The 21,974-nt window shown below is 40.3% G+C and overlaps 1 protein-coding gene across 1 annotated transcript; it reads left to right on the top strand.

Moving 5' to 3' along the window:
- Positions 1 to 242: 242 nt before the first annotated feature.
- LOC308328512 (FERM domain-containing protein 7-like) lies at positions 243 to 19,999 on the top strand. Its single transcript, XM_080782380.1, has 6 exons — positions 243 to 311; positions 575 to 656; positions 1,381 to 1,439; positions 6,384 to 6,479; positions 6,595 to 6,761; positions 19,492 to 19,999. The coding sequence occupies exons 1-6, from the start codon at positions 246 to 248 to the stop codon at positions 19,655 to 19,657; spliced, it is 636 nt and encodes a 211-aa protein (XP_080638506.1). The 5' UTR covers positions 243 to 245; the 3' UTR covers positions 19,658 to 19,999.
- Positions 20,000 to 21,974: the final 1,975 nt, after the last annotated feature.

Raw genomic sequence — 21,974 nt, 5'->3', positions numbered from 1 at the left:
CATATATGGAGAAGGCGATGCCCGTGATCTGTATCCTGAAGCACTTGTTGTAGAGTTTTCCAAGTTTGCGCATCCACTATTGTTTGTGTTCAAGAATTTCTTGTTAAGTGTGTGTGTGTGTGTGTGTGTGTGTGTGTGTGTGTGTGTGTGTGTGTGTGTGTGTGTGTGTGTGTTACAGACACATAGCAGAGTTGATCTTCTACATGGAGGAGCTGAGGGCCCATGTGAGGAGGTATGGTCCAGTCATGCAGAGGTACTACGTTCAGTATCTATCTGGTTTCGATGCTGTGGTGCTCAACGAACTGGTGCAGGTACACACACACACACACACACACACACACACACACACACACACACACACACACACACACACACACACACACACACAAGCATTGAAAATGTCAGTGGGACAATCTTAATTAACGGGGGGAAGGGGGTTACTGAAACTACCCCTACCACCCATGGTTTCATATTCCTAATATTTATTTGTATGACAATGATGAATAATGGCTAAAGGAACATGCATCGATAACATTAATCACCGTAAGAATGGAACTTGTTTTTTCTATGCTAGAACCTCTCTGTGTGTCCAGAAGATGAATCAATCATCATGTCTTCCTTCGTCAACACGATGACCTCTCTCAGCGTCAAACAAGGTAAACATAAACTACTGTACTGTAAATCATGGTTTGAGGTAATCATGTATGATCATTTAACCCTGAGAGTGTACAATTGCAACAGGTCATTATTTCTTTATACAGTCTTTCAGTTCAATTAACCCATTTAGGCCTGAGGTCGAAATTAAAAAAAAAGTCTTCAAAATCCTGACGGCTTTCTGAAATGTTTCTGTTTCAGTTGTGCTCAATATTTCATGTCAAGGAAAGGACCCCAATATGAAAATATGTTGTTCCAGGGACCCCAACACAGAAGCAAAGAATTGAGTTAAAATGTTCACTCTGTAACAATATATATTCAAAGATGTGAGGCACATTTTCACCATTTAAAAGAAATAGCAGACCTACAAGCTCGTAGAGCGCCACTCGGCGTGAGCTTGTAGATCTTGTATAACATAAAAAGGGTTCCCGCGCAAAATGGGTTAATACTGGAATGTACTGTGTTTATATTATGCCAAAAACTGTTTCATGGTTTCTCTCTCTCAAAAAAATCTAAAAGGAAAAGAAAAACCTGGTACAACAGAATAACATTCATAAGCCAAACGCCAGCAGACAGTAAACATCAAAGATTAAATGCTTATGTCCATGTCAGCTCAGTGTTGTGGAATATAATTATTGAAGGATGATGTGATGTGTGTGAATATTGTTTTAAAAATAACATCAAACACAGTGTTGTGGTAATTTTGCACATGCTTGTTCCTTATAGTGGAGGATGGAGATGTGTTTGACTTCAGAGGCATGAGACTGGACTGGTTCAGATTGCAGGTACACACACACACACACACACACACACACACACACACACACACACACACACACACACACACACACACACACACACACACACACACACACACAGTTGAACTTGATAACAACTACATGTTATTCAGGAACAAATTGTATCGAACGAATTTGCTATATTTTCAAGATGTCTCTGGGCAAGCTGGATATTATGCGTTTATATTGTCAAACATATTTTGTGTAAATGTGTCCTTTTTTTCAATTCATGATCATGTCAATCAGAGATCAGCGGATGAGCTTTTTTGTCACCCGAATCCGAGTGTGCATATTTATAATCCGCCTGTTATCCCACCGCATAAATGACTTAATCCAATTTATATATCCGCAACCACCCGAAATCCGCTGCAGGGATATAGCCAATCTACAAGTTCAAGGAAAAATACTACTAACGCACGCACGCCGAGATTTGGTGCCTTTAAAAAAAAAACTATATTATAATTTAATTCCGTTTTAAAAGTTATAAAACCTATAGATGGATGCCATTCATTTATTTCCAGCATTATTTCACCCGCGGTTTATCCGATATTAATTAATAATATATTCTTTTGACCCAAACTGACTAACTAACCGGCTAAATCCGCCATCCGCTGGTGTCTAATGTCAATACAATACAATACACAATGGTGCTATAGTCTTCCGTTTGTCGTTCTCTTGTTTCTGATTCCTCAGACTTATTGCCACTTTCTTTGCATTTCGGTTCATCCCTACTTCCTGTTTTCCTTTTCCTCATTCCCTCTTCGTTTCCATCCAACCTGCCTTTCTTTCCCTGTTCATTTGGTTCGTTCCCTTCTATTCCATCTTTCTGTTCTTTATTCCCTCCCACCATGTCTCCTCTAGGCGTATACCAGTGTTTCTAAGGCCAGTCTGGGTATAGCAGACCACAGGGAGCTGGGGAAGATGATGAACACCATCATCTTTCACACCAAGATGGTGGACTCACTGGTGGAGATGCTAGTGGAGACCTCTGACCTCTCCATATTCTGGTGAGAGACACACACACACACACACACACACACACACACACACACACACACACACACACACACACACTAGAACATTATTATTCAATAAGAATTGTAAATCCTTAACCCATTTTGACCTGAGATCAGATTCTAAAAATGTCTTCTACATCCTGACAGTTTTCTGAAAAAGCTATGTTTCTATGTCAGTCGTTCTTCGATTTTTCAAAAAATAGCAGACCTTCAAGCTCAAAGCGCGCCACTCGGTGGCGCGCTTTGAGCTTGTTTTTTTTTTAGCTTGTCTTTTCAATAGCTAAAGCATAACATAATGCTAACACCAAAATGTTGAAATTCTTGTCATTTAAAACGAAATGTGAAAGGTTTGTTTTCAATGTACTGTGTGTGTATTTCTGTTATTGTAGAGCCAGGGGTTAAACGGGTCACAATAATAACCTGACTTCACAGCCTTGTGTGTTCTCGTACAGACAGCAAAGTGTTTGAAACGTATACTTTGTTGTTGTCTTCTTTCAGTCTGGACAAGTTGCACACAGCCCTGTCTGAGCTGTGTTTCTCCATCAACTACGTTCCCAACATGGTGGTGTGGGAACACACCTTCACACCGCGAGAATACCTCACCTCACATCTAGAGATCAGATTTACCAAGTAAATACATGTACACACTGCAAATACTCACATGTGTTTGATTGCTCAATGTTACACTGCGACCTCTAAAGCCTGCTGTAAATGATCCCCAAAATAAATATTGCTGTTGTCCTCAAATGTTGATGCATGTATCATGTATGTAGATAATGAATTATGATTTGTCATCAGTGGATACAAATTACATTATGTATGTATTTATTTATATTTATCTTAACGTTATTGTCTAGCGAAATGTTCTAATTTAGCTACAGTTGTCAAAACACGTGCAAACATAAAGTAAACCTTTGTCTGTGTTCATCTTGTTACCTTTTATTCACATGGAAAGCTAAACTGTTTCATGTGTATGTGTCAGGTCTATTGTGGGGATGACCATGTACAACCAGGCTACTCAGGAGATAGCCAAGCCCAGCGAGCTACTGACCAGCGTCAGGGCCTACATGACCGTCTTACAGTCCATAGAGAACTATGTCACTATTGACATTACCCGCGTGTTCAACAACGTGCTGCTGCAGCAGACCCAGCACCTAGACAGCCATGGAGAACCCACCATCACCAGCCTTTACACCAACTGGTAAGATGACCGAGACCGGGTGGCGCCCGCTGGCCTAGTGGTGGCCTGACGGCGTGTTGCGTGTTTGAGTACCGTATCATGAACTTCATGGCAACCTTTGCTGCATGTTGTCTACATGTTGTCTCTGTAAGACAGCCCTCCCCTATACACCGGGAGGAGCAGTGCACCATTTCTTACATTATTTATTTAAAGACCTTTTAAGCGTCGTACGAAGCCAACTCTTGTCGTGACAAATCATGACAACAAACACAATTCTTCGGGCCAAACAAAGAATTAGAAAATAGAAAAAAACACATTTTTTGTTGTTTTTCTTCTTTGTAATTATTTGTTTGGTCCAAAATATTGTGTGTGTTGGCATGATTTGTCACGACAAGAGTTGGCTTCGTACGACGCTGAAAAGGTCTTTAAAAAAATTAATTTAAGAAATGCCTATGGGAAAAATGCATTGGGATTCATTTCCTGGGCCACTCGTTGTTCTGAAAGGGGGAGGGACTGCGACGCTCTATAGGGGTGGCTTTCAGGACTATTCTTTAGATTAGGGTCTGAGAGGTTAAATCTCATCAAATGGTGGCCAGTGGCTCAAATGCCAAATAAATAATGGGCCTTGAAATGAAAAGGGTTGAAAACCACTGTCATGAACCCATCACTGGCTGTGTTGTTAGGGTTAGGAGCAACACTACGTCAACCGTACGTCCCACAAACGCTAATATGGTATCCGTTTCGCATTCGGGTTCTTGGAAACGCCCCCCAGCCACTGCGTTAGTTTGACTGAGGTTAGGTTTAGGTATAGTTTTACTGAGGTTAGGGTTAGGTATAGTTTTACTGAGGTTAGGGTTAGGTTTAGGTATATTTTTTACTGAGGTTAGGGTTAGGTATAGTTTTACTGAGGTTAGGGTTAGGTTTAGGTATATTTTTACTGAGGTTAGGGTTAGGGTTAGGTTTAGGTATATTTTTACTGAGGTTAGAGTTAGGTTTAGGTATAGTTTTACTGAGGTTAGGGTTAGGGTTAGGTTTAGGTATAGTTTTACTGAGGTTAGGGTTAGGTATAGTTTTACTGAGTTTAGGGTTAGGGTTAGGTTTAGGTATAGTTTTACTGAGGTTAGGGTTAGGGTTAGGTTTAGGTATAGTTTTACTGAGGTTAAGGTTAGGGTTAGGTTTAGGTATAGTTTTACTGAGGTTAGGGTTAGGGTTATGTTTAGGTATAGTTTTACTGAGGTTAGGGTTAGGTTTAGGTATAGTTTTACTGAGGTTAGGGTTAGGGTTATGTTTAGGTATAGTTTTACTGAGGTTAGGGTTAGGGTTAGGTTTAGGTATAGTTTTACTGAGGTTAGGGTTAGGTTTAGGTATAGTTTTACTGAAGTTAGGTTTAGGTATAGTTTTACTGAGGTTAAGGTTAGGGTTAGGGTTAGGTTTAGGTATAGTTTTACTGAGGTTAAGGTTAGGGTTAGGTTTAGGTATAGTTTTACTGAGGTTAGGGTTAGGTTTAGGCATAGTTTTACTGAGGTTAGGGTTAGGTATAGTTTTACTGAGGTTAGGGTTAGGGTTATGTTTAGGTATAGTTTTACTGAGGTTAGGGTTAGGTTTAGGTATAGTTTTACTGAGGTTAGGGTTAGGTTTAGGTATAGTTTTACTGAGGTTAGGGTTAGGGTTAGGTTTAGGTATAGTTTTACTGAGGTTAAGGTTAGGGTTAGGGTTAGGTTTAGGTATAGTTTTACTGAGGTTAAGGTTAGGGTTAGGTTTAGGTATAGTTTTACTGAGGTTAGGGTTAGGGTTAGGTTTAGGCATAGTTTTACTGAGGTTAGGGTTAGGTATAGTTTTACTGAGGTTAAGGTTAGGGTTAGGTTTAGGTATAGTTTTACTGAGGTTAAGGTTAGGGTTAGGTTTAGGTGTAGGCTGTCAATCACAGCGACTGGCCAGTCACAGCGCACCATTTACTCAAATGCGAAACGGGAACCATATCAGCCCCACAAACAGTTGCTCTTTAAACCTTTGCATGCGTTGTCTTCGGATCAAAAAGACTGCCCGCCAGCATGTTTATTGTTTACCATCAAAAGAATAAAAATAAATAGTCATCATGTTCTTTTGTAAATGAACTCCCTCCTTGATCATGCTATGGCTTCACGCAAAAGCATTAACCCATTTAGACCTGAGTTAAAAAACATTCACTTTGAAAGAATATATATACAAAGATTTGCGCCGCATTCTTATGATTTTTCAAAAGCAGCAGACTGTGACTGTGTGAAAGCACACCTAGGCATGACTGATGTACAGTACTACATCGGTCAGTGCGTGCGTGCGTGCGTGCACATGTGTGCATTGGCGAAGGTGCGTGCATTGGCGGAGGTGCGTGTGTGTGCGTATTGCCAGTTCCACCCACAATCTGTCTCTCACTTCCAAGTCACAGCATCACTCGTACAATGTACGTGTGTGTGTGTGTGTGTGTGTGTTGAAAAGTATACTTTTGGGAAGTGTGGAGAGGTTCGACAGCCCTTGACACACGGACACACACACACACACAGACACACGCACGGACACACACACAGACACACACACACAGCTGTGTCTCCATCCATCCAAAACCATGACACTGCCAGAGTGAACATGTTGAAAGATTGTATCAGAGAGAGAGAGAGAGAGAGAGAGAGACATGCATTTAGCAAAATAATACTCAGTTGTTCTTAAAAAGACGCTAACGTGTGTTTTGCAATGACACAGGGCTACACCAGGATCAACGCCTTCAACTGGTCCAAGATTCGAAAGCTGAGCTTCAAGCGCAAGAAGTTCCTCATCAAGCTGAGATCAGACCCCACTGTAAGTCTTCTGTTCTTATGACGGGTTGGGGGGGGGGAGGGACTTGGCGAAAAAGGAAAGGTTCTATTTAATTGTCTTCCTCCTGTCTGTCTGTGTGTGTGTGTGTGTCTCGCAGCAAAGTTCTCACCACGGCACGTTGGAGTTCAACATGGCGAGCAGAGACTGCTGCAAGGTGTTCTGGAAGATCTGCGTGGAGTACCACGCCTTCTTCAGGCTGTTCGAGGAGCCCAAACCCAAACCCAAGCCGGTTCTGTTCACCCGGGGGTCCTCCTTCCGCTTCAGGTAAAAAAAGGAAATCACATTCGTGTCCCAGACTGTTGGCTCAACCGTCTTGACACCTATAGGCCAACCAAGCCAGCCGGACGGACGGCGTGCCGCGGGTTCGACTCCCCCGAGCCTGGCGGCTTAGGGTTAGGGTTACATACATTGCTAATAATACATTGCTTGTATTATTAGAGGCCTCGAGCCCTGCATGTCCAGAACGCATTTTTTAATGCTGCCCTCGATGCGCAGTTGCCATAAGAATTTCCCAAATTCGGAATCATCCAAATCCTCTAAAATATAAAATAGATCCTCCATAGGCTCCATTATTGGTTAAGATGTTGGAGTAAAGATTCAGGATCTGAAAAGAAGTCAGAAGAAAATGTTAGATTAAATTCCTCAGACCATATTTATTATAGGCCTTATAATATTTTAATAACCACTTGAACCGTATAGGGAGGGGTGGGGGGGTTTGTGAGCTTGTAGATCTGCTATAAGTGCTATTTTGAGTGGAGAGGTTTGGTGTAAAGGGGGAAAGAACACACAGAGCCATGGGTCAAGTTTACAAGGGTGTCTAAATGCATGTGAATCAGACATATAGGACAAACCAAAAACATTCACTTACACAACACTGATGATAGTGTTGTTGAATATGCATGGCTAGCTATACAAAATCTATGAAAAGGTGGACGGGTGGGAAATTTGGTATATATAGTCTTTTTTATTGGCCTAAAATATTGTCTATATACATACATTCATGAATCCACTTGCCCGGCTGTCGGTATTGAGCAATTTATTTTATAGGGGTTTCTTGTGACTCTCACAAGAAACCAGACTCAGGTGTGGTCCAATAATCTCACTGACGATCCAACTCCACCCTGCCAATCAGCCCTAGCAGGCCATGCAGGGAGAGGGTCATCACACCATAATATCCAGTACACCACTATAAAAATTGCTCAATACTGCAGAACAGAATCAAGTAGGCTATAGTAAACTCTAAAAAAGAAACAGCCCCGTGAAGGTTATCAAAACGTGGCATGGGCTGAAGCTTAAACACTGATTAGATATAGAAGAAAGTTACATTACAGTCACACTGAGCTGTAGCACCTGCCAAGAAGAGGAGCGCATTCCAGCTAATAAATTAATTAATAATAGGACATAACTGTACAGAGGCCAAAAATACCTGCAGGGGGGGGACAGGCATGGGCCTGCCCTGGACACCTCTTGTTTCATCCGCTCAAGAATATCCATCCTGTTTGGGTAGCCTAAAATAAGCTACTAGCTCACTGGCACACCGTGACAAAGCTAGAGAACCGAATCCAAACATTTCTAAACCGTTTCTATTAACCCATTCTGACCGGGCACCCATTTTGGTGTTAGCATCATGTTATGCTTTACCTATTGAAAAATAGCAGATCTACAAGCTCATATCGCGCCACCGAGTGGCGCGATACGAGCTTGTAGGTCTGCTATTTTTGAAAAATTCGAAGAACGACTGACATTTTTCGAATCTGATCTCAGGTCAGAATGGGTTCATCAGACCAGTGTGTGTCCAGTGGAAACCTCGTATGAATCTGATCTCAGGTCAGAATGGGTTAAAGGACATGTTTTTTTTCCAATTCAATTCAATTCAAACTTTATTCAAGACACTCACAGGGGGGTCCATATAGGGCAGAACACATAAAACATAAAAACACAAAAGTAAACAAACTATAAATAAAATAAACAAAGTATAAACAAACAGGGGGGACTTATCTCTGTACATACAGGCTAGAACGCCAGTGGCTCCACAGCTTGAAATACAACATGTGTATTTCATTTCAGAAGCTGATTATTCGTGGTCTATAGAAACGTATGTTCACGATATAAAAAACCCATACTGACAGCAGTGCGCTATTTCATCAACCGCGGATTCATTATCTGGAAGTCAAGATTGCTTTCCCGTGAACTCTATGTCTAACGAAACGAAGCTCTGGGCTTGCTCCTCGTCATCGTTCATAAAGTAACTCATCGACATGAAGTACCTCGGCTAAGCGGGAGTGCTTGTGGACATTCTCTCCCTTGTGAACGGTGGGCTGCAGCTGTTGCAACACGCCTCTGCTGCTGGTTAGGGCGCGGGTCAGACGAGCAAACTTCCCCCAACCTGAGGATACAAAACATATCAGGAACAATGTGTCAACCATAGACTGTAAAAAATATGGACAAAGCGTTCCCCGGGTCTAACATGAACGTAAAATGAAGCCTGAAATCCCTTGCACTGTAAGTCGCCATCTTTCAAGATCCGTTTGAGCCCAGTTTGGCCATTGGCTGGCCCAGACAACGAGGCGGGACTTCCCCCCTTCTTCTTCGTTGGTTTTTATTTTGACTCGAGTGGGTGGGGGATGAACTGTAACGGTAGCCACGCCCCTCAGAACATGCGCGACTTTATGGTCATTTCTTTTATAAATGGGGCCACCAAAAATAATATTATGACATTAGAAATGAGACTTTAAACTAGTGACTGGAAGCGAAAAGTATTCATGACCATGTTTATTAAGGTAATACAGTCTAGGTGAAGTTGGGCCCAAATACATGGACTTCTATGGGGCTATGGTTTTTTTTGAGCCCAATGATAGCGCCACAACAGGCCATTATATGAACTTTCATTTCCTTAGTGGCTTCAAAAAATCTGTCTGACTGACCCCTGGTGTCAACTCATAAAGTGATAATTTCTTCAGATCAGGTAAATATAAAAATGTGCATTAATATATTATAAACATATACTGCATACCTCAACTTTACATTCAGTTCGCAAAGTTGTGTGCATGTTAATATACAACATTCATATTTTAGATTAAGCAATTATTAATTAAACCACTACTCTTTCTTACGTATGATGTTTGGCTTCGGTTGCTATTCCCCAAAAGATCATTGGAAGCACATTTGCATTGGATGGGAGTGGCCTACGGCCTACCTTTAAACTACTTGGGCTAAAATTGGCCTTACAGACATATTGTAATAAAAGAATAGTTACTGTAGAGATCTATGACTATGAAACAGACTATATGGCTGTGTGTATAAAACGGCTTCTCATGTTATCATGCTATGTGAATTAGTAGATAGTTTAAATACATTGTACTGTATCTAGCAATTCAATTGGTTTCTTTTTTGCATGTACTGTATACAGACAAGGGGGAAGTACCATACTGTAGTATTGGGAAGCATGGGTAAGGGTTTGAACTTTGAACAAATCTGGCAAGAGCTCAGGTAAAGGAGCTTAAAGCTGCACTATGTAACCTTCCTTTCATTCGCAATGCTGACATTTTTGCCATTGAGCTAATAGAGCCTGCAGCCTGCTTGCTCAGGGGGTGAATTGAATCTTGAACAATCTGATCTTGTGTCTACACTCTACAGTAGGTGAGACATGACCTTTTTGACACAATCTAAATGTCTCAATAGACCAAATATAACCACCCCAATTCTATAAGTTATATTGTATCAATAACAAATCCTACCAGTACAGACTGGACAAAATGAAAATGTATTCATAAAAAAAGTGATGCGTTTAACTACAGCATATGAGACCCAGATGGGCTAACTCTATATGGAACCGTATATGACAATGTCAGCTGGCACAAGATGCTTCACGTTTGGGTTACTCGTCGTGTGGGCTTCAAAGTGGTTCTACGAGCGCATTGAGGCGTGCCTCAACTAGGTCATTTGATGCGACGCCCAAGTGGACCCTAATTGGGTTTTCCTGTCAGCCTATACTGTCTATCCCTCCATAAATAAATAATAATAAAGGTGAAAGCCACAAAAAAATATATATAAGCAGCGATACAATGGGACCAAGCAATGACAAAAAAAATCACACCCGTGTGAACTGAGCGCTGCAGGCTGCTGCAGCAACACCACTGGCTGGCTGCAGTTACAGTGCTCAGTGTGAATGGGCCCTTTTAGGCTGCTGCAGCTGTTCGTACGACAGACAGAACACACATAGACAAACCCGTACCTCGACACGAACACGGAGAATACACACATTTATCGATAGACCAAGTGTAGCGATGGACAAAAACAATTGAACCCCTCTTTGTCTATTTTTTCTTCTAAACATTGTTAAATACAACGCACATGTACTTGACCCCCCCCCCCCGGCTGGTTCACCTGAGTGAGGGGTATGGATGTTGGAGAGACCCGAAACCCCGATGACCTTAGGATACATCACTGAGGATAACGTCCCAGGTGCATCCATGCAATGTATTTTTAGTTTTAGTTGTTCTATTTATAGTGACTCGTAAGAATATAGACAATATAGTCTGGTGACCACCGGAGAGACGGGTGACAGCCGGAATGTTAGACACCCGGGTGAGCAGTTTGGGTTGGCGCCCCAGGCTGTGTCTTATTCCGTGAGGAGGGAAGCCCAACAAACCCACAGCGAAGGCCTTTAGGAGGGGCCATTCAAGCCACAAGCGGAGCCTGCAGCAGCACCACCATGCAGAGCCATTGTGGCTCGAGAATCCACCACTCCTGAATGACGTGCCTGGTGGCGCTGGGAGACTGGTGCAACGCACAGGGGCTGGGCCTGGTGAGAGCAGGAATGGACCTGGTGGGGCTCCGGACAGGAGTCCACCCACAGAGCCTATAGTCCGTCCACGCACCAGTTCCTCTCACTCCTAGTTCCGGAGCATCGGATTGTGTGGCCCTGTCTTTCCCTAATGGGACTGATCGAGGGTAGCTACTGAGACGCAAGTCGGGACTTGATCACCCCCGGGCTGGGTCACCTGAGTGAGGGGTATGGATGTTGGAGAGACCCGAAACCCCGATGACCTCAGGATACATCACTGAGGATACGTCCCAGGTGCATCCATGCGGTGTATTTTAGTTTTAGCATTGATACAATCGTTTATTTACATTTCCATTATACTTCGACGCAGTTACTAGATCGTTATACACCCCCTAGTTGGTGCTGTAGCATATTGTCTCACAATGCGAGATGTAACTCTAAAACACATCTGACGGGAGATATGGAAACCAGACGGGAGATTAACCCATTCTGAACGGGAACCCATTTTGGTGTTAGCATCATGTTATGCTTTAGCTATTGAAAAATAGCAGATCTACAAGATCTGTAGGTCTGCTATTTTTGAAAAATCGAAGAACGACTGACATTTTTAGAATCTGATCTCAGGTCAGAATGGGTTAATCAGACCAGTGTGTGTCCAGTGGAAACCTCGTATGAATCTGATCTCAGGTCAGAATGGATTAATTGACTGATGCCAACCTTTGGTGGAGTCGTCCTCGATGGGCTGTTTGAAGGCTGTGATGTCACTGAACTGGCAAAGAAACAGAACAACCTTCTCCTGTTCATTGCGAATGGGAGCAATTTTGACAAAGAACCAAACGGGTGTCCCTGAAACAAAAGAGGGAGAAAAAGACGATTGATGCTCATTTAATCAGACAATGGTGTTAAATAAAAATCCATATTGTACAGCATAAGTATAATGTTGAAATTGTACTAGTCTTTGAGAACCTTGAGAAACATTTCTAGTAACACCTGCTGGTACCCACTGAGCATTTTTGTAGTCGTCTAGATGGCAAAGAATTCGTCTTAAAAACTGGGGTACAAATAGTCTAAAAATGAACGTTTTTTTTAGCAGTCTAGGCTTAGATTAGACTATTCTAATAGAACAATATATATAATATATATATATAGACGTTGAAACGATGTTGTTTCAACGTCTAATCTAAGCCTAGACTGCTAAAAATAACTTTCATTTTTAGACTATTTTTACCCCATTTTTTTAGACGCTCATTTAGACGTCTAAAAGCCGAAAATTGCTCAGTGGGTAGAAAAAGGTTATACCATGCAAGTGGATATAAATACATGGTCTGATTCTGGACCAATTAGTACTTCTGCCGAGCTAGAAATGTTACGGGCTGCCTTTGAACTCTGCTGTGCATTACAGAGGCCAGGATACATTTGCATAAGAGGAAAACAACATTTATCTCTCCACTTGACGAAGCTATATACTTACTGTTTTTCTTGTACATTAGTATTTCAAATGAATTCATCTCGTAGTTCTCAAACGTTAGTCGCACTTTCTCACTTGTGTCCTTGTCTGTGAGCTCCCCATACATGAAACTGGAAAGCACAAAGGGGGAAATATCATTTTAAATATTTCATATCCATTTGGCATGATGAGAAAAGCAGACATTCAGGCACCTTTGCGCTGCATTGCAACTCTTAAATGTGTGAATTATCTTTGTAACAGAAGACAGATTTTCTGAGGGCGAATTTGTTTTATATATCAACAAATAGGATACATCAATGAGGATATACGTCCCAGGTGCATCCATGCAATGTAGTTTTGTTTTAGAATTGATACAATCGATTATTTCCATTGCAAAAAATGATTCGATACGATTATTTGCATTACATACTACATTAGCATACATTTTCACAATTCCCCATCTTAAACACAAATATTGGTATGTGATACATGCCCATCTCCTCTACAACTAAATATGACAATTCTGTGTTATTCACTGCATAGTATACTTTTAACTTGACTGTGAACAATCTCCATGTGCAAATCTCCACTGTCAAATTAGACTATTATGGAATTCCATTGAGTAAAATTTGATTAATGATGGTTGAAATAAATCATGACGGCATACTTTTTTCCCCCTTCTGAACGCCTTAATTGGCTTTATGCAAAAGAACCTCACAAAAACGAATGAATGCTGAATAGAGGGTCAAGCAGCAATGAGCAATCATTTAACCACATACTGTACTGACGTTCATCTCACTTTGCTAGTTAATGCCATCCTTGGTAGCACCATGTCCTAGCTTGATCTAAATATAACTGGAGTAATATGAAATGCAAAGGGAAGGGTAATATTAATTAGACTATCTGAGGGCTGTATTTTGCGTGTCTTAAGTACCAGGTCTTATTACTTAAAGGGTAAGACCACTTTTTTTTGAGGTTTGGGTTGTGTAGTTACTTTGCCATGATGCAACTCCAAATGTGGACAAGAAATAAAAAATAACTGCTCCAGTGATTAGAAATTGATAATTCAAAATATGCTCCTCATTGACTTACATTGATGTAAAACAGCTCTCAAAGTCACTCTTTTAGTACGTAAACAAACAATGTTGATTCAGACAATATAGAGTATCACCAAAAGTCATGTGGTTTTATTTTTTCATAAAAATGTTATCTTCCTGTTGATTTGTCCATTTTATTGGGAAGAAAACCCGGACTGGATCTGTGGATCCGGATCCAGACCTTCAAATAGTAAAATTAACAGGAATCTAACATTTTTATGAATATATTGTCTGAATCAACTTTGTTTGCGTTTTTTTTACGTACTAAAAGAGTGACTTTGAGAGCTGTTTTAGCTACAATGTAAGTCAATGAGGAGCATATTTTGAATTATCAATTTCTAATCACTGGAGCAGTAATTTCTTTCTTGTCCACATGGAGTTGCATCATGGCAAAGTAACTACACAACCCAAACCTCAAAAAAGTGGTCTTACCCTTTAACTTAAAACCTGGAGGCGTGATCAATGCCATTTGGCTATTCTGAGTGGCCAAAGAGCATTGACCACACCTCCAGGTCTTAAGTTAAGTAATAAGACCTGGTACTTAAGACACGCAAAATACAGACCAGAGTCTTAAAAGACAGAAGTGGTTGATCCAAAATCATTGACAAAGCCTTGCTATCAACATTCAGTAACACATGGTCACAGCATTGCTTTCAACTATAGATAAAAGTGTGACTGTGAGGCTAGAATAGACACATCAATTTAGCAACTCAGTGGCCTTGTAGTTATTGCCCTGAGACTTCGAGGTCAGGGGTTCAATTCCCGGCCGAGTGTTAAGGTACGCAGGATGACTGAACCCAAAAATGCAGAGCCACAAACCAGATTCCAAAATCCAAGGATTTATTTAAGCCAAGGTAGTAAGGGTAACAAAACAAAGGAAGCTGTAAGCTCAGGAAACTCAAACTCCATTCAAAAACATTTCAGAAGGTACAAAACAAACTAGTAAGTCCAAAAGGCAAAACTGTACAGAACCAGGCAGTTAATCATAGTCCAAAAACGCAAACCTTTCAAGGAGAACCAGGAACAATAGGGGTACAGCTCAGGGACGAAGACAAATGTTCTGACAGTTTGTGTTTGTGAGGAGTCCAGTTATATAGGGAGCAGGTAATGGGCAAAGTGTTCACAGGTGGGCTGACGAGGGAGTTGGAGACAGGTGTGCAGTGTGATGGAATGGAAAGAGGGAGTGGCCAGGGAGGAGACATGGTCTGTGGAGTGACAGATCATGACAACATCACTTCTTTTGATGTCAGGGTGGGAAAATGCAACTGTTGCGCACCAACAATAGCTGGAAAATGACCTGCGTCAGCTCACCCGATGCTTGTCGCAAATTCAAATAAACATGAAACAAACATAATGCACCAGTCAGATAAGTATAGTAGGGTTCGAGTGGTTAATGGCTGTGAGCCGACAACTCAATTAGTGTTGCACAGCACACATTTCGTGTGCACACAGCCCAGTGTTGCACAGCACACATTTCGTGTGCACAGCCCAGTGTTGCACAGCACACATTTCTCACATATATCCTACTCTGTTGCACCAGGTGACTCTCGAGGCCCTAATTACCCCGGCTTACCAACAAACCACACCTCAATGCCAAAGTTGTTACCCCTGCAATATTAAAGTCATATTGCGTAATAGTTCGGACAGTTTAATAGTTCCACCGCCAAAACAAACGCTGTAGAGTCCTCGCGTCAAGGACATTTTGGAACGCAACAACATTGTCAGAAGTGGTATGTACTGTATTAAGTTGAATGAAATAAATAAATAAATACATTGCCCTTATGCATTGTCGGTGCCTGCGTCATGTTGGTGTGAGTATTGGGGGGCAAACTCATGACTAAAAGTACGGTATAGAGAGGTTTAGTTGAAAACGTTACACAGTATATGACTTTATATTTATGCTGAAATATCTCCTCGCCTACCTGCATGTGCTGCTTTTCTGCATGACTTCAGCCCTGTGGTACCCCGACAACTTGCAGAAACCATCATTGCTGTAGACAATGGGCCAGTCCACTATCTGTGCATTTCCAAGGACAAAGTTGGTGTCTGTTTAAAATTAAATGGGAAAGAAAAGGCTGAATACTTGAAGGTGTTACGTAAAAACTGTCAGCAATAACATAACATTTGACAAAACATTAAGCTACAAGTATTGCATCAACATGGAAAGACCAATGCCAAATGCATTTGATCTCAAACAAAACAAATAATCTGGGCTAAATGCAGTGGAATAACAGTTATTCAGGAAATGACTACACTTACAGTAGTATGCTGTAATAATATGTGTCTTTAGAATTAATCTCTGTCCTCATTGAACATTACCATGAACCTCGCAAATGTGATGTTATTGTATGATAATGTATATGATTGAGGAGAAGTTCTGAATGCCACATATCGTAGCACATGCTGACTCAAATTGAATTCCAATTACATTTAGCTGAATAATGAATTTGAAAGATGACATATGGTACAACTCATAAACAAATGGGGGGAAAAAGACATTCAACGTGAATACTAGCCTGGCTAATAAGCCAGACTATAATATAATATCACACAACACTGTCGCCTCCGGCTGATTCGGTCTGGCTGATGATGAATACACCCTGCATGAACGGCATAGTCCCTATACTCCAGAACACACAAATAACTCTAATAAACACCAAAACAGTAAACACAGGCTATAATTCAGCATTTTGCATAGAATGTATTATATACACCACACGGACTATATCAATTCAGTCATGATGAGACATCACCCAAGTGCCTCAGATGAAAAAGGGGGACACGTAATCACGTTTTGGGAAATGCAAAAGAATCTAATCCTCTAAAAAAAATCTTGAAAGAAATTAACTGCTGATCCTCGCAGCAGCTATATATACTGTATCTTGGGGTGATGTCAAAATATTGACACATTTTGATGGTCCTGAAAAGAAACGTATTTTTTATTAGCCATGCCCAGGCAGCCAAAAAAAAGGTGTATTCTATGTCATTGTAAATCAGAGACCCCTCTTCTCACTAAAACAGCGACAGCCGGCTTCCCACCCACGAACATGGCCAATGATTGTGTCTGTTGGAGCACCCAACCAGCCAGGGGCACCTACAGTATGAGAAACCAAACCCTAGTCATCACTATGGTGGGCTGGTGGTACTTTACCCTTGCAATCACCCAGACACTGTGTGTGAAATCCCTTTTTAAGGTCTCTGACATTGAAAGTGACTAATTAGCTGTATACTGGTTTGTCTAAATTATTCAAACGTGACATAGCATCCCATGTTTACCAGTTTTAAATTGAACATGAATGTATGCTCTTTCGTAGATTTTAAAGCATTTTTACAGATACATTGATTCTCGTCTTAACATGGTATTTGTATAGCCTATTTAGAAGGATATGAAGATATAAGTCAACATGTATAGCAACTGAAATAATGTGAAATATTATGGTATACCATTATGATATATGATATACCGCTACGTAAATGTTCCTTATTGTTACTCAAGCTCATTCTAGTGTCATAGATTAATGTTTTCTTGGACCTAAGAATGGTTCACCTCAAATATGATCAAACATCCTGCAGTGCAAACTGGTGGTTTTATTGAGATGATTTACCCATTGTGCACTTTCACTGCTTCTACTAATGTCACCATTATGTGACTAAAAATAATAACACAAACGTAAACATGATCATATACTGAGTACAATACAGACTGCATAATATCTCACTGACAGTTATGTGTGTAAGGTTTTAGAGCTATACGGCCACACAGATTGTTCAGCTGTCCATTTACATTTCAGATGAATATTTCCACTTTCCACTGAAACAGACAAACTATGGATGTGAAAATAAAATGTGAATATATTTGTAAAAAAATAAAATGAATAATAACTTTTGCACTTTGAAGACACGTTATTGATGCAAAGATTCAATGACCACCTCACAGGGAAAGAAACAAAGGTGGAAGAAAGTGAAAATAAATTGAAAACTATGCAATTGCCATAAGACACACATTTCCAAGACAGGTATGGACACGCACGCACGCACGCACGCACGCACGCACGCACGCACGCACGCACGCACATGATCTAAACTGGTCAACATCTCTATGATCACGTCACAACAAAACACATTGACCTGACAATTAAGCACATCAGTCTATTGACACAGAATGACAGAGAATGATAGTTCCATGCCAATGTGTTATTTTACAATGGTCATGTGCATGTTATTGTCGGTAAACATGGATAAGTTATTTTGGCAGTATAGCCCTGTGAATGTTCATTTAGTATATTGTGTGGCAACACACAGTTATGGTCTAACATATCAAACAAATGTGTGCCTTGTAAATTAACAGCATTTGGTATAGAACATGTTGTGATGTACACTACAAAGAGAGGAATAATAGAGAGGGGAAACATAGGCAACACTAGAAACTATATGTATTATAATACCTGTCTGTCTATTTGACAGTGTCCAAACTGAAACATTTAAAAAGAAAAAAAAAATAGGTTAATAAATAACAGAGAAAAACATCATCGTTCGCTTAATAAAGGATGTGAAGTGACCACCAAGATGGTGATATTATAATACTCGTGTTACAATATGCTGCTATGACATGAACTGGTGCAAGTGCGTTCTTCTGGCCAAGACAGGCAGCAGAACAAATTTTGGTTTCAGACGTAAAACAAACACAATCATAAAATATCAAGAAAGATCCTCAGCATTAGTCATCAACATCAAACAGGCAATATGAATCAAAACAACTACAGCATTACTATATACATGCATCCAGTAGTGAGACCAGCTCCTGGAGATGCAGGTCATTTTGCATCTGATTCCAAGCACAGTGATCAGCATACTTAACCCATTCTGACCCGAGATCAGATTCTAAAAAAAATGTCTTCTACATCCTGACAGTTTTCTGAAAAAGCCATGTTTCTATGTCAGTCGTTCTTCGATTTTTCAAAAAATAGCAGACCTACAAGCTCGTAGCGCGCCACTCGGTGGCACGCGATGAGCTTGTAGATCTGCCAACATGGCAGATCATCAAACCTGAGCATAAGACCAATGGCAAGTATAAGGGCTTTATTCTGTAATACATTTCAGGGCTCAATGGTAGACAGTAGGCAGCAGCAATTTGCCAATTTGCCCTTTGGCCTCAACAAGGACTTCAGTTGTTTTGCATCAGTTGCTGAATGTGAGGCTTAAATGAGGGAATTGTCAATTACAATTCCTATTTATAATAGTGGGCAGATACAGATTAAAGGGATATTTTAACCCACCTCTCTCTCTCTCTCTCTCTCTCTCATTAGCAGGCAACAGTGCAGCACTATCCCTCTCTCTGTTTCTGGCACAACAGCGGCCCTACTGGTACGCAGTCATATACTGGTGCTCATTAACCAACACATACGCACATAGGTGAACACAGGCATAGGTGAACACGGACATTGCTGTTCCTTTGAGTCGTTGCACCACTCAAAAATATATTTAAAAAAAAGAAAAGGAAAAAGGAAAAATCACTCAAGAACATTCTAATGTGTGAGGGAGCCGTGATTTTTCCATTACTGTTTTCATTCATTTTTTCTTTCTTTTTTTAATCTAAAAAAGCCTCCAGCTGACCAGGCGGAGGCAGTATAATAACCATAATTACTGCATGTTTTTTTTTTTTAGGGGACACGGGGAGAACATGCAAACTCCACACAGAAAAGGCCCTTTCGCCAACCCACCGCCTCTGGATATGGGCGCTGATGAAGCGGAGGAGAGAAGCAAGTTGTACCTGACAAGAGCCTGGTTTGGAGTATACACAGAGCAATATATCACAGTATTATCAGCATAACATTAGTGTTGGATTTTTTTTTTTTTTATTGAGACTGATTACATAATGGACAGAAGTGGTCCCAGGACCAATCCCTGGGGCACTATTACTGTATTGTGGAGAAGCAATCTAACTTTATTTATATTGCGTGTATGTTTATATTTGGTCCTTAAACGCCATCACTGCCATTCCATTCATGTTCAAAAGGTGTGGAAAAACACAGTGAGAACTTGTGAAACTGGGTAGGCATTGGTCATTTATCCTTTCAGTCAAATTACTGTACTATTATGATACTGGGATTTTGTGTCTGGAGTCTGGACTCTGGAAAAATCTATAATTTCAACATATTAAAGGCAAATTTGATCTTGAAGAGGGATGTTAATGGCACTGCATGTACTGCCGTCCATCTTGATTCAATGATTCTATGGTCTGTAACATTTTAATGACTGATTTCTCTTTTAACCCATTTACAGCTAGAATATTGGTGGCCAACTATTTCCAGTGTATTTCCAGGAATAGCCTTGATCAGTCCCTGCACTGACAGAGCGCATGGTGGCATGGGTGTGCTTCACATTTTGTGAGACATTTACCTGCCATTGTTTTCTAGTGCGACTTAAAATGAGCGAGCTAGTTTGCGTGTTCACTGTTCAGTCTGTCTATAGCTCAAGCACACTTTGACAGGACAAGTAGTTGATACTTGGATACACATTGGCTGTTGATGGTATAAGATTGAGACAATTTTGGGTTAAAAACTCGAGCTAACATGAGAGTTTGTAAAGCAAGAAGAGACCTTATTTACACATCAGAAACGAGAACTATTCTAGGCTCATGTCCCTACGGGTCTGTATAAGAGGATGGCTTCTCTTTACATCACAGCAATATAGAGAACCTCAGGGGAAATAACCAAATTGACATGTAATTTAAGTTATTCCTTTTATCTGAGGAAAGCTAAATAATGACTTGCAAATATAGAACACATTTATCAAAAAGCGAGACATGGATGTAATCATGTAACAATCTATTCCATCATGAATGGAGCTCTTCCAGGCAGATCTACATTAACATTACTAATTTGAGGGTGAAATAAATGAGTATACATTTACTAATAATCTAGACTTTTTTACATTATATTATATTATTATATTTTGTTCCACACTGAACTGCTTGCCAAAGCTTGGTTTCCCTGACCAACTCAGGGGGGACAACGAGAATGAAATAAAACTATTTTTTTTATTTCCCACCCACCCAATATGAAAGTAATGTAATATAAATCTACACGGGGGACAACTCATTTGTACTATATTATACTTTTCAGCTCCAACTGCATCGTTAGTAACATATCATTATGCACATTGTCTTATACTGGACGCAAGGACAGTGAAAATGACCCAACAGGTTTCTTAACTGGGTGCCATTTTTTGGGGGAACAAGTTGTGTCATAATAATTGAGATACAACAGGGACACTCTTACTCCATCACTCACACCACTCTCCTGTCCTTCCTTTCCTGCTGTGAGACTGAAATGTAAACAGCAGGAAAGGAAAGACTGTAGACAGGAAAGTGGTGTGAGTGAGTGATGGAGTTACGAGTGCTCCTGTTGTATCTCTATCAGGATTATATGATGACACAACTTGTTCCCGAAAACATTCTCCATTCCATATGTAATAATATGGAAATTACATAAAATAATATTACTAACGTTAGTCTTTAAAACTTCATAATTACAAACTCAAAATCTTGTTCAATTTGGTTTTAAAATGATTTTTTAGATAAAAACACTTTATGATATTCTCGACCATGAATGTGAATATGCAAAAATGATTTCAAGTATTCTCAATTATCAGAGCAATTGGAAGCTATACTGTGTGAGTGAAAATGGGAATGACATGGGAGGTTTCAAATGTCCAAAACATAGTACATACACACTCTTGTTGAAACTGCTATAGTCCGAGGATGATGCACATAGAACAGATGTTAAGTTCGGCCTTATCAAACAACATTGGACATTGTACCTCGACTTTGCCAAAAATACAAATACAGCTCTTACAATGTGTAGTGTGTTCTTTTCTTTCTCCCCCCTTTATTAAATGGAGAAGAGGTGTTGGATAGTATGTTTTTGGACAACTAAAGGGTGAAATTGTGTGTGAGGCCAATCATTACGAGGAGATATTACAGGTAGAGAGGCAAAAATGCAACAATATATTCTAACATTGTTCTATTGTGAGTTTGTGACTCATTGTTCTCCCCATTCATTCATGAAAATATATTATCTCGTAAAATATTCACTGATCTGCAGATTATGCAAAACACAATATTGACGTAGAGATGAAGTCAGAAC

The sequence above is a fragment of the Protomyctophum bolini genome (assembly GCF_963924005.1).
Source record: "Protomyctophum bolini genome assembly, chromosome: 14".
Lineage (NCBI taxonomy): Eukaryota > Metazoa > Chordata > Actinopteri > Myctophiformes > Myctophidae > Protomyctophum > Protomyctophum bolini.
Note: the sequence above shows the minus strand (reverse complement) of the source record. Positions and strands in the feature narration are given on the sequence as shown.